Source organism: Ambystoma mexicanum, chromosome 7q, assembly GCF_040938575.1.
Source record: "Ambystoma mexicanum isolate Mex_15411 chromosome 7q, UKY_AmexF1_1, whole genome shotgun sequence".
In the NCBI taxonomy this organism is placed as follows: Eukaryota; Metazoa; Chordata; class Amphibia; order Caudata; family Ambystomatidae; genus Ambystoma; species Ambystoma mexicanum.
The window spans coordinates 884,412,283-884,424,350 of NC_090941.1; the positions used below are offsets into that span (position 1 = coordinate 884,412,283).

At 45.5% G+C, this 12,068-nt stretch overlaps 1 protein-coding gene across 1 annotated transcript in view; it reads left to right on the plus strand.

Moving 5' to 3' along the window:
- NOX4 (NADPH oxidase 4) overlaps nt 1–12,068 on the plus strand; it is a 1,243,038-nt gene that overhangs the window by 497,446 nt on the left and 733,524 nt on the right. The window contains exon 11 of the mRNA XM_069639431.1: nt 9,678–9,740. Within this exon, the coding sequence (XP_069495532.1) occupies nt 9,678–9,740 (63 nt within the window). The remainder of the gene's footprint in view (nt 1–9,677; nt 9,741–12,068) is intronic.

Genomic DNA, 12,068 nt, shown 5'->3' on the forward strand with positions numbered 1-12,068 from the left:
AAATAAAATAACAAAGGGTGCAAGGAAATGTCTTTGTCTTGATGATGGCAAACGTGTTCAAAAACCAAAAGTAATAACTCTAATGAAAATGTTCTCCAAGTTAAAAGGCCATCGGACCCAGAGGATTTTTCCCTTCCCCTAGACTCTTCAAATAGAATTGAAAAAGTGTTCCTTTAAGTTATAGTTCCTTTAGACCTGCTTTGGAACTTAAAGGTCTTTGTAAGACTTTCTGTGAAACGTGTTGTAGCTTTGCAGATTGCCTGGTATTCTCCCCCGCCAGGAATCTGGGTTCAATCTCAATTGCCTGGTATACTTGCCTTCCACAGCTTCTTTTGTAGGTTTGCAGATTATCTAATAAACTCTCCTGCCAGAAATCTTGATTCAATCTCAATTGCCTGGTATACTTGCATGCCAGGCCTTCTGTTATGTCTCTCAGTTCTTTACTTACATCAAAATAGCACACACTGTAAAATGCTTGGTATTTCTATCTTTGGCAATGCTTGTTCAAACCTCTCCTCCACATTGACATCTCATGCATTTGAATTGGGATGGGGTTTGCCATTGGAATTTGTCTTGACAGCATTAAAACATTCTTCTTACTTTGTCTTGGCTGCATTCAAACATTATTCTTACTTTGTCTAGTTTGCATTCAACCATTCTTCTTACTGAGTAATGGTTTTGTAAACTTTGGGATTTGCCCACATTAGCAATTTTGTACCATTCAAACAATCTGTGTTCTTGCTCTTGTCAGAATGTCCCGGGGTTCCCAGCTGCTTTGGGCAGACTCGCTAGGCTTTTCCAGCATTTCCGATACTCTTCGTGCCTTTGCAGGATGGCCCCTTCATCTGCTTTCCATTGGGAAGCGTGCAGACCTTCTCCCAGCTGCTTACGTAACTCTGCTGTGCCTCACCGGTTTCCCTCTTCGTTCGGGAATGAAGAGTGCTGCTTCAGCGAGTGGTCTGACCTCCAGGAGCCCCAGCGCAGCCCCTCTCATCCCCACGACACTCTTGGCTCGCATGCGTCTTCTCTTCCTTCATTTCGACATCCTTTTCAGTGTTCATGAGTCCCAACCTGTGGCTCAACGTCCTCTTCTGCACAGCTCACTTCCATAGTGCATTGTCCATCTTTAAATGTCCATGCAACTAGTCTGCGTGCAATACTTTGAGTTCCTGTTCCTCTGCACAACCTCATTTCTCATGCCAGTACCTGAGTGATTATGAGAGTTGGAGTCCATAGATGATATTGGATTTTCAACTCACTTTTGGGTGGAGGAGACTTCACCACAAACCCTCCATCCCTCAAGCCTTCATGCCAGCCCTGTCACTATCATTTCCTTAAATTATTCCCCAAAGTGCATCAATATTGTAATGCGACGAAGAAGGACAACTGGACCAACACATCCTCATTTTTTGAAAACGAACAATTGTCAGCCCGAACAAAGTACTGGGACAGGAGGAGGTGAGCAGTCTTTTCCTTTTTGTAATGTAACTGGAGGTGGGAGCTTTAAATACTTGAAGCCCAAAACAAATACAGTCAGCTGTGGAAGCATGGTTGGCAGCATGAGCAGTCAGCTGTGTGCAGGAAGACCTCTGGTGTGGCGATGTGGCAGGAGGAGCGCTGGAAGCACATGAAGCAGTGCAGAGTGCATGCATTAGGAAGAGGTGACAGAAGAAGCTGGAGGCCAGTATCAAGGCTGGAAGGCAGTGACGGAAATAAAATGAAAGCGGGTGAAACATATTTGAATACCGAACGTATTGAAAGCAAGCAGGTGAAACGTATTTTGAATTCCCGAAAACAATGAAAGCAGATGAAATGTATTTTGAATACTGAACGAATACTGAACGAATTGAAAGCCAGTTAAAGCAAAGGAAAATCATTTTGAATATGGAATGAATTGGGAACAAGTTGAAAACACTCTGGCATCCTGAAAAGAGTGTGGACTTTACTGAAAGAAAAATTGTGAACTACATGGAAATAAGGAACTCTGCTAAGTGAAACAACTGTACCAAAGCTAAGAGAGCACAGAGTTGAAGGCAAGATAAAAGAGATCAATACTGGCCACAGCCAAGTAAGTGCAAGGAACTGTACATTGTAAGGAAACAAGCATTGGCAAGAGCCAAAGAAACATAAGGAGGTGTAACAAGCCCAAGGTCTTTAAACCAGCCACAATACATTGTCGGAAGATGGTGACATATTTGAATGAGGTACATCTCAGTGCTGAGGCGAAGCAGTGGAAGGGAGTCCAAGGAGAACATTCAAGGAATGGTACTGGTTGTGTGACTTGTAATCGGTGGACCGTGTGGTCCGACAACTGCACCTAGACTGGGTGCCCCTGAATTGAAAAGCCACTCAAAACACCTAGTAAGAAGCTTTTGTTGTGCAAAAGATATTCTAGTTAAGTGTTGTGAAAGCTGGAAGATTTGAACTCTTCAGGAAGGGAACACTGGTATTTGATGATCTTTGAACGAGGGGAAGGGGAGATGATCACAAGCCAAATAGCTAGAAGAAGCTCAGAACTTTACTTTGAACACTGTTGCTTTTTGATGCTGACATCCCTAAACACTGTGTGAAGTTAGTTGTGAGTACAAGGATAGGAAACAAACCTAGCCTTAATTTTCTTTATGTAGAGAAGTCCCAATTTAGCATAGTGCAAGTTAGGCATTCATCCACCCTGCCTTTTAAGTTAAAATAAAACTTAGTTGAGAAACTTTAACCTGTTGTCTGAGCTTGACTCATGATGTATTCACAGGGGACACACTGACTTTTAAGTGGACGTTTAACCACCTCTACGCGTTCCCTCCAGTCCCTCTTATTCTGTTGCTGCTCAGGAGGCTGAACCTGTTGAGGTCCACATCGATTGATTTTTAAGACTTAGAACTGGGCCCGGAGAACATGGTACCCCGGAGTTGCTGGACATGTACAACTGTCCTCCAGGGTGCCTTCTGCTGAGAGTAGATCTGTTCTCCCAGTCAGAAGGGCTGGGACTCTATCAGAACCTCAGGAGCCTGAACCTTCATGCTTGCCTGCTGTGATACAAGGAGGAGAATTTGTCAGATAATGTCCTGGACATGTTCCTCTGGGCTCAGAAGCCTGCCACCAAGTCCATTTACACCTGCAGGTGGCGTAAATGTTCAGCTTGGTGCCATGTAAAGGATATGGATCCTTTTAATTGTCCTATATCCATTGTCCTGGATTTTCTACTTTGTTCAGCCCGGATGTGCCTGCAGATTGCTATGGTGAAGGGGTACCCAGCCGCTATATCGGTTTTCAAAAGGACCCCTGAACAAAGCTTGTTCTTACCAATCCTCATGGTTATGCAGTTTACCCAGGAATTGTGCTATACATTTTCCCTGGGCAATTTTGTTGTTCTGGTATGGGTTTGAAATGTCATGTTGACTTTTCTTATGGGTGCTTAGTTTGAACCCCTGCATTCTTGTTCATTAAGATTAGTCACCCTTAAGGTGGTTTTCCTGTTTGCCATCAACTCTGCTAGAAGTTTTAATCTGTTAACCCTCTCTATTTGATTTTCACCAAAGAGAAAGTGAAATTGAGATTGAGGACTTCCTTCCAAGGCAGAGGAGTAATTCTATTGACTGACTCGAGGTGGTCCTTCAGCTACTGCATCTTTTGGGTGAGGGATTGCAGGAAAGATGCTTATTGTGAGTTATGCTGGTGCCCGTGCTAGCAGGGCTCTGACCAAATAGAACCAGTCAACGTGGATCATTTCCTACATCTCAGAATGCTACAATCTGGTTGCAAAAGATATCCCTGTGGGTCTCATAGCTCATTCCACTAGAGGGTTGGCTGCCATTTCTTCCCTACAGAGAGGAGTGCCCATTCTAAACATTTGCCAGGGGGCTATGTGTGTCACAAGTCTCTCCCCTTCTCACCTGTCTTTCCTTGCTTGCAACCTTCTTTGATGATTTCTTTCGCACGGTCTGGGATTTGGAGGGACCCGTGTGCTGGTCGTCGGGTTCCAGTGTGGGGATAGCGGCCCTACTCCAGGAGGCATTTGGGTGTCCAGGACCAGGAACCAGGAAGGAGACAAAGTCCGAGCTCGGAGGCACAGAACGCAGTGACTCGAGCACAGGCGAGTATCCTGGAAGAAACGTAAAGGTAAGTTCGAAGAAAGTAAAGGGAGGAAGTAGATTCAAGGAATCGGGGAAAAAGGACTCGGAAGGAAATTCCGAGTGAACTTCAGCAGCACACGTCTGACTGCTCCGGGTGGTAGCGTTGAGACACGCAGCCGCAGGGGTGTGTCTGCTTTGTAGAATGTTGAACGTAGCGCGTAAAGACTGGCAAGCTGCGTTCCGCACCAAACGGCCATGTTGGAAGGATCACGGAATTCAGTCCCTTATGGGTCTTTAATAGTGTGACAATGGGATGCACAATCTCAGAGAACGCGGGTATACATTTCCTGTAGAAATTAGCAAGCCCCAGGAAGGATTGAATTTGTTTTACAGTGGTCGGAACAGGCCAAGATAGAATGGAGTCAACCTTGGAAGAATCCATCCCAATCCCCTTTGGGTTAAGAACGAATCCAAGATCGTGACCAGTTGATACATGGAAAAGACATTTCTCGTGTTTGACCAGGAGCTTGTGTTCTCATAAACATTGTAAGACTGCCCTTACGTTCTCCTTGTGTTTCAGATGGTTTTTGGAGTAGATCAGTATGTTGTCTAAGTATACAATGACGAAGAGGAACAACATATCAGAAAAGACCCGATCCATGAAATGTTGGAAAATTGTAGGGGCATTAGCAAGTCCAAAGGGCATGACCAAGTATTCAAAATGGCGGAAGGGTGTTCTAAAAGCTGTTTTCCATTCACCACCTTCTTTTATACGAATAAGATGGTAGGCAGCCCTGAGATCTATTTTTGTGAAGATGACTGCACCTCTCACTGCTTCCAGGATATCCGAGTTGAGAGGTAATGGGTAACAATCCTTGAGAGTGCATTGGTTAAGGCCACGGTAATCCAAACACGGCCTTAGCTCCTTGGAATCCTTCTTAGGGCGAAGAAAAGGGAAGCGCCCGCTGGGGACTTGTTTGTTCGAATAGTTCCATTTTCCAAGTTGGTGTCCAGGTATTCCCAGAGGGCCCTTTTTTCTGGTTCTGACAGAATAAACATTCTTCGAAAGTGATCACGGCTGAAGGTTCAGTGTCAATGGCACAATCCTATTGTCTGTGGGGTGGCAGAGCTTGAACAATTGCTGTTGATAATACCTGTGCGCATGCCTGGTAGGCCCTGGGAATCCGGATAATGTTACAGACGGTGACTTGAATTTGCTGAGTTTGTTGAGAGTCTTCAGAGGAACTTGGTAAAGTGATTGGGGACAAACAGTGGGACATACAATGTTCTGAACCAAGAAATAAGGAGCCTGCTGCCCAGTTGATATAGGGGTTGTGCTTCTGTAACCAGGGCATGCCTAGAACCATAAGATAGCAGGCATATTTTATGATATCAAATGTAATCCTTTCTTGGTGGTGATTTATAGAGAGAAGAATCTCTTTGGTTTGAAGGGTTATGGGTCCTGAAGATAAGGTTCTCCCATCAATAGCTTCAACAGGTTGCATAGTCTCACATGTTTCATGGGGGATGTTGTGACTAGTGACCCAATCATGATCTATGAATATGCCCATGGGTCGGCAATCCACTAATGCCAAGATGGGGTAGGATTCTTTCTTGGAAGGCGATAGGAATGCCTGTAGAATCACAAGATTGTTTTGTCCAGGAGTGTTCAAGGAAGGAATTGATGAGGAGCAGACACCTTTCTCCCGAAACTGTGCCCCATCTAGGATCGGGAGCTGCCGTTTCCCGAACGCCGTGGTAGAGCAATAGGGCACTCTCTCACAAAGTGTTTATCGGAGGCGCAGTACATGCACAGTCCAGTATGCATCCGGCGCATCCTTTCTTGTGGGGTGATGGGTGCATGGAAGGCCCCCAGTTGCATGGGTTCCGGATCCGAGGTTGGAGAAGCTGTGGGCTCTGGTCTGTATGAATGGTCGGTGGCAGCCTTTTTGAGATGTTGACTTAGACTTTCTTTTCTCTGCCTTTCTTTCCTGGATATGAAAGTCGATTTGTAGGGAGAGGTCCATGAGGGCCTGGAAGGAGCCAGGGCGAGCTACCATGGCTAGCTCGTCTTTTATTTCTTCATAATTATTTCATCGAAAGAGGGTGAAGCTGGCTTCTTGGGACCAATCAGCCCCTTTTGCAAGTTGTTTAAAGCGGGTCACATAGGTAAGCATATCCTGGGATCCTTGTTGAAATTCAAGTAGTCGTTCCTGAGCGCTGTAAACAAGCTCTGGGCGATCAAACATGGCTTTTAGGGCTTCCACAAATCCATCATAATCGTCTAGGAGCGCGTCACCCGAATTGACCAGGGGTGTTGCCCAGGTTAAGTCGTTACCAGTGAGGTGTGAGATCATAAATGCCACCTTGGCTCTTGGGGTGGAAAAGTAGTAGGGCTTGAAGGTGAAATGCACCAAACATGAGTCAAGGAAGGCAAAAAGGTTCTTTGAAGAGCCATCATATTTGTCACCACTCCTCCCAATAAGAAACTTTCTTTAGTAGCAGTGTCACAAGACAAGACTAGCTGCTTTAAAGCAGCATTCTCTGCCTTAAGGTTCTGAACTTCAGTGGTTAATTCCTGCATACCTTGCATGAGGTCTTGAACCGCGGCTTCCATCTCTGTATTCGTATCGTTTTTTAGGCGTCTCAATCTGTCGCAAGTCTCTCCCCTTCTCACCTGTCGTTCCTTGCTTGCGACCTTCTTTGATGATTTATTTTGCATGGGATTTGTAGAGACCCGTGTGCTGGTCGTCGGGTTCCAGTGTGGGGATAGCAGTCCTACTCGGAGGCGTGCGGATTTCCAGGACCAGGAACCAGGAAGGAGACAAAGTCTGAGCTCGGAGGCATGGAACGCTGTGACTCGAGCGCAGGCGAGGATCCCAGAGGAAACGTAAAGGTAAGTTCGAGGAAAGGAAAGGGAGGAAGTAGATTCAAGCAATCGGGAAACAGGACTTGGAAGGAAGTTCCGAGCGAACTTCGGCAGCACACGTCTGACTGCTCCGGGCGGTAGCGTTGAGACACGCAGAGCCACGGGGGCGTGTCTGCTTTGTAGAATGTTGAACGTAGCGCGTAAAGACTGGCAAGCTGTGTTCCACACCAAACGGCCATGTTGGAAGGATCACAGTCCTCTATGGGTCAGGGACCACGAAGTCCAGAATGGACGCAGGTGGCGGTTCATGACACTGTGGGTCTCACTGCACACATTTGCCAAATAATATTGCTTGCTTTCGCAATCAGAGCAGGACCCTTGTTTTGGTAGAGCAGCCCTCCAGAGTTTTCTGGTATGGTTGGTGTCTTTGCTCTCCTCCCTCCTCTAGGTCTAGGTGCTGCTATGGGAGTCTGTCATAGATGAAGAATCCTTGGGAGAAATAAATCCATCAGAAGAACAAATTACCTAACTCTCAGGAATTTTCTTTATGATGGATGTTCCTCCCCTGTATTCATCATTGCCCTCCCAAATTGCCCCACTTGGCTGATAGTGCACCTTTTGGTTCTGCAGTGCCTTAGCATCGGAGGTCTAGGGAAAAAGGTGGAACTAAAACCATGGGACCCGGGACCTCAATCTATTCTGACCTTGATGTAATGTCTGGCATGTGGCAGGTAGAGGCGTCTAGCAGAGCCATTGCTGAGCCACACTGCACCCTCCTGTTACAGGAAAACAATGTCTGCAGAGCAGCTGCAATGGGAGATAGTTATGATAGATGAGGAATCCGTTGAAGGAACATCCATCCGAAAGAACATTACCGAGTGGTAAGTAATTTGTTCATTTTCAGTAATTCCATGGCAGTGAAAATGTGAGAAAACACAACATTTTCGGTTAAAGCCTTATTCCAGGATTTTATTGTGCTTTGGTGAGTCTCAGAATGAGGACTTGCCTTGGATACACAATTTGGCGTGCTTTGGATACAGACAAGTTTGTTAAGTACTTCTGTTTTGGATATTTTGCAGTTGTTTTGGTTTGGTTCATAACATCATTAGCCACATGTGGAAGACGCATAGCCAGTCAGACCGTCCTGAACGTAAACTGTATTCACCAGTACAGACCCATCTTCTGAGCAGCCGAGACGTATACACCCTTCACTGTTGTTGCCGAATTGTCCCTCATTGCAGCCATCCACCCACCTAAAGGCATGGGTGCTAATGGATTTTCTCTAATTACTAACACATAAATAAAACTTACCTTAGCTATTTGCAACACAGCTTCCATCTGCCATACTCCTAGAGGTGCAGTGGCTACCCCTTCAAGCGCATATCGTATTCAAGACAACCTGCATTACCTGCAAAGCAGTCGCAACCACAATACCACTCGACCTGGCTGAGATCCTCGCCATCTCCTGAGGACAGCAGAACACCAGGAGCTACAACATCATTAGCTTGGACACAAAGAAGTGCAAGAGGGAAGAAACTGGAAACACGCCTTTTCTTGCTGCACATTCTATCCCTGGAGCAAGCTAGCGAAGCAGATAACACTGCCCCTCCAGTCTACAATTCAGTAAGGAACGTACTACCCTACTCTTTAGGTAAAATCTTCTATCACTGGTTACTCCACTGAACCATAATGGTCCCTTTCCACTACCCCCAGACTCTTACTAGCAACTCCCTCTGTGCGTCTCTTATGTACGACCTCCATTGCGTTCCAGCGACGTTTAGGCTGCATAAATCCCACTTATGCTGCAGTCCATTTCCCGGATCATTAAATGAAGAACCTAATTACAGCTGAAAACGGGCTTCAGAAAAGAGCGGCTTTGCAAATACCCAGGGGAGTTGCTAGGTCTGGAAAAGACCCGGGGCTAAGCTGATGTTGGAACTGTTGGGACTGGGGGCTAGCTAGTCTTTTGGCTGTAGCTCCTGAGATTCTATCCGGGGCTACAACCAAAAGATCAGGGGCTATAGCCCCCCTAGCCCCCCCTAGCAACGCCCCTGCAAATACCTAAGGTTGGTATTATTTCGCTTTTATTAAATTTGGAAACATTCAGCGCCAGCATTTTAGGGCGGTTGGTGCTAATGGCCATAATGCTTGCCAGAGTGGGCTCACCATGTTGGTTACAGTGATACATGGTTCTTGTTAAGTGCTGCCACTTTGCTTGTGTCCTCCATGGAGGCAGGCAAGCTATTATCGCCATCGTTGGGCCGCTCTGCTGGGAACTACTGCCTCAGTATTAGCCCTGGCGCAGGCATTCAATATTTGTGTAATGTCGAAAGGTGCCGATAGCTTTTGAATACGCCTTAAATCATTGTCCAATGGTAGGCTTTCCGCAGTAACAACAGGGGATGGTAGTTTCCCCTGGTGTGAGACTCATTGGTCAATGGTTAGGCCGTCATTTGGTCACATGACCCTTTTGGTGGTCGCTGGTGTTCACGTGTGATCTAGTTAGCAGTATTCTTTCACGTTCTCCGTTTTTAGACCAAAAACTCACACCACTATAGTAATAACTCCCTTTCAACAAACACCGACAATGCAGTTTCTGATTTCTTAAGTATTCTTCATGAAGGAGAAATAACCTTTCGCAAATGCCACCGGATTATTTCATATGAATTGGCTGATATGGCTCTATCCGAATGCAGTCTCTTTTTCTCTTTCATGTGTGTTTGTCTGCTTTCTTGCAGTACATAATCCTGCATTGCCCAGGAGTGTCAGCATTAGAACATCATCCCTTCACCCTGACAATGGTAAGCGCTTTCCCTTTGATCAGGGGCTTCTTAATAAGGATCCGCATTCTGCTTCCCACCAGAAAAAGGGATTCTAGGAAATGCAAGTTGGGAAACTGTTTTTATTATAAAATGGCACGATTGTTATTTGCTCCAGTACTGTATTTTCCTTTCATTATAGGCACGGGGGAGAAAATGCTTGCTAAGCCCTTTTTTCCTGCGCCTCTTCCTGCCTAAGTGGGAGTATTCCATATTGAAGGCTTCATGATGCACACAGTTGCTCGGAATTTAATTAGCTCTTAAGCCATCTGTTTGTGCACCTCCAGCATTTTTTGCGCATTGTTTTGCTGTGTTTCTGTCAATCATTTATTTATAAAAAAAAGAATATATAGACGTATCCATTGTATTTGCGAAAACAAACAAGAATTGCACATTTATACATGATATATGTGCCCCATATTGCACGATGAGTGGTTACTAAGAACAGCAATTCATTTTAAATCCTCAAGCACCAGAGCTGTCTATATTTTGTCTTTGTTCCCCCTCTTTTTGTTGATGTTGTTGACTGTATTTTGAATATCGACAACTAGTGGTGTAGGATGTTTAATCAGGCGAAAACGAATTCATGGGAACTGTCCTCCCCACCCCAAACGCGGCACACCTAATTTTCCTTTATTCAATAAAGTTCTTTTTATGAATCTGTGACCCCTCCCAATTTAGTAAAATTGATCCTTTACAGCTTCCCTCCCCTGTCAGGACAAGAAACACACCAGGTTGCATAGAAGGTGCATTTATTAACCCAATAGAAATCATTGACTAATTTCCAAGAAAAACCCCATTAAATCCAATTACAATGATGAAAAATAATTGGTATGCTTCAGTTTTCAATGCTACATTTATAGAGATAGAGACTTTTGTAACACACCCATCACCATAGGTCTATGCAGTTAATTCACCCTGAGCATGCATGCACCATGGATTGAATGCATGAGAGTCCAGGCAGAATCTTTCATTTGTGAAAACAACAAATTAGTTTAAAGTATCCCTACCTGTCTCTCTACTTCCCCTTTATGCAAACTAGCACCCCCCTTACTCAATAGAAAAGTCAGAATTTCGGCAGCATTGTAAGAATTCTATTGCAATAAATTACTAAAACATCAGGTATGTAGATGGCTTGTAGAAAAGAATATGCAGGCTAGATTCCTTGCAGTGATGTTTCTATTTAATTATCGTGTAAAAGTGAATGTTTCTCACTTTCAATGGGACACTTTAAACAGAGGGAGAATGGGTAGCAAATAATCACCCTCTCAATTTGGTCTGGAACAACCTGGCTTTAACAACAATATTCTGCTTGACGGAATAACCTGGAATTACTTCAATTTAATTCATTTTCTAGGTATGCACACAGTGAGATGTCCATTTAACTTCCCAAGAATCGTTCCATGCTGGGGGGCGTGGCAAGCAGCTATGCAGTGAGGATGACCTAAAAGAAGCTCCTGCTTGTTCCGACAACATCCATGGAAAAAAAGTGTTAATTAGACAACATCAGACAATGTGTGATTCAGGGAACGCAGCGGGGCGAATGGGGCATGTGATACTCTCGTTGGAGCTGCGAGGATTGGCCGACAAGAGCACCATTGCAGCAAGTCCTAGCTCTGCAGAGCACTATGACCAGAAAATGGCGGCTGATAATAAGACAGAATGAGGAAGACGCAGGGGAGATAACTAGTGGCTCCCGACAACACTGTAGTGAGGTGAGAGTATACACATCGCACCGCCTCCTACAGCGTGGCTCTGAACGGTACCTGTAGGGAACGTTGGAGAAGACACAGTGGGAGCACCGTGGGGACCCGGAGTAGATAGAGAGCCCAGGCGGTGGCTTGGAGACATCGGGAGTGACACGTAGAGGCAGGCGGAAGAGCCAGACTACGGGAGGGGGTGAGTGAGTGGAAAGCGGAGGGTGGCGAGGAAGTGATCTGTGCCCCTGTGCTGCCGAAGGCACTTGTGACGAGCAACGGAGGAGTAGGAGAAAGGGAGGTTGGTGCACCGGGAGCGGTGAGGGAGCGAACAACAGAGGGCGGCCAGCCCAAGCACACCAGCATGTAAACACCCCCTAATATATACACTGAAACCACCCACCCCGGATCTCTCAAATGAGGAGCATATACTGGCTACAGAACACACAAGAAAAGAGGGTGCGCGAAGAGTGGACATCATTAGCATTAGTGCAAGATATAAGCAGAAAGAGGATTAGCGACAATAGGTGAAGAAAACAACGGCAGATTTTGGCGGACACCCCGTAGAAAAGGCAGAACGGAGGAGACAACAACAACACTGCATAAAACATAA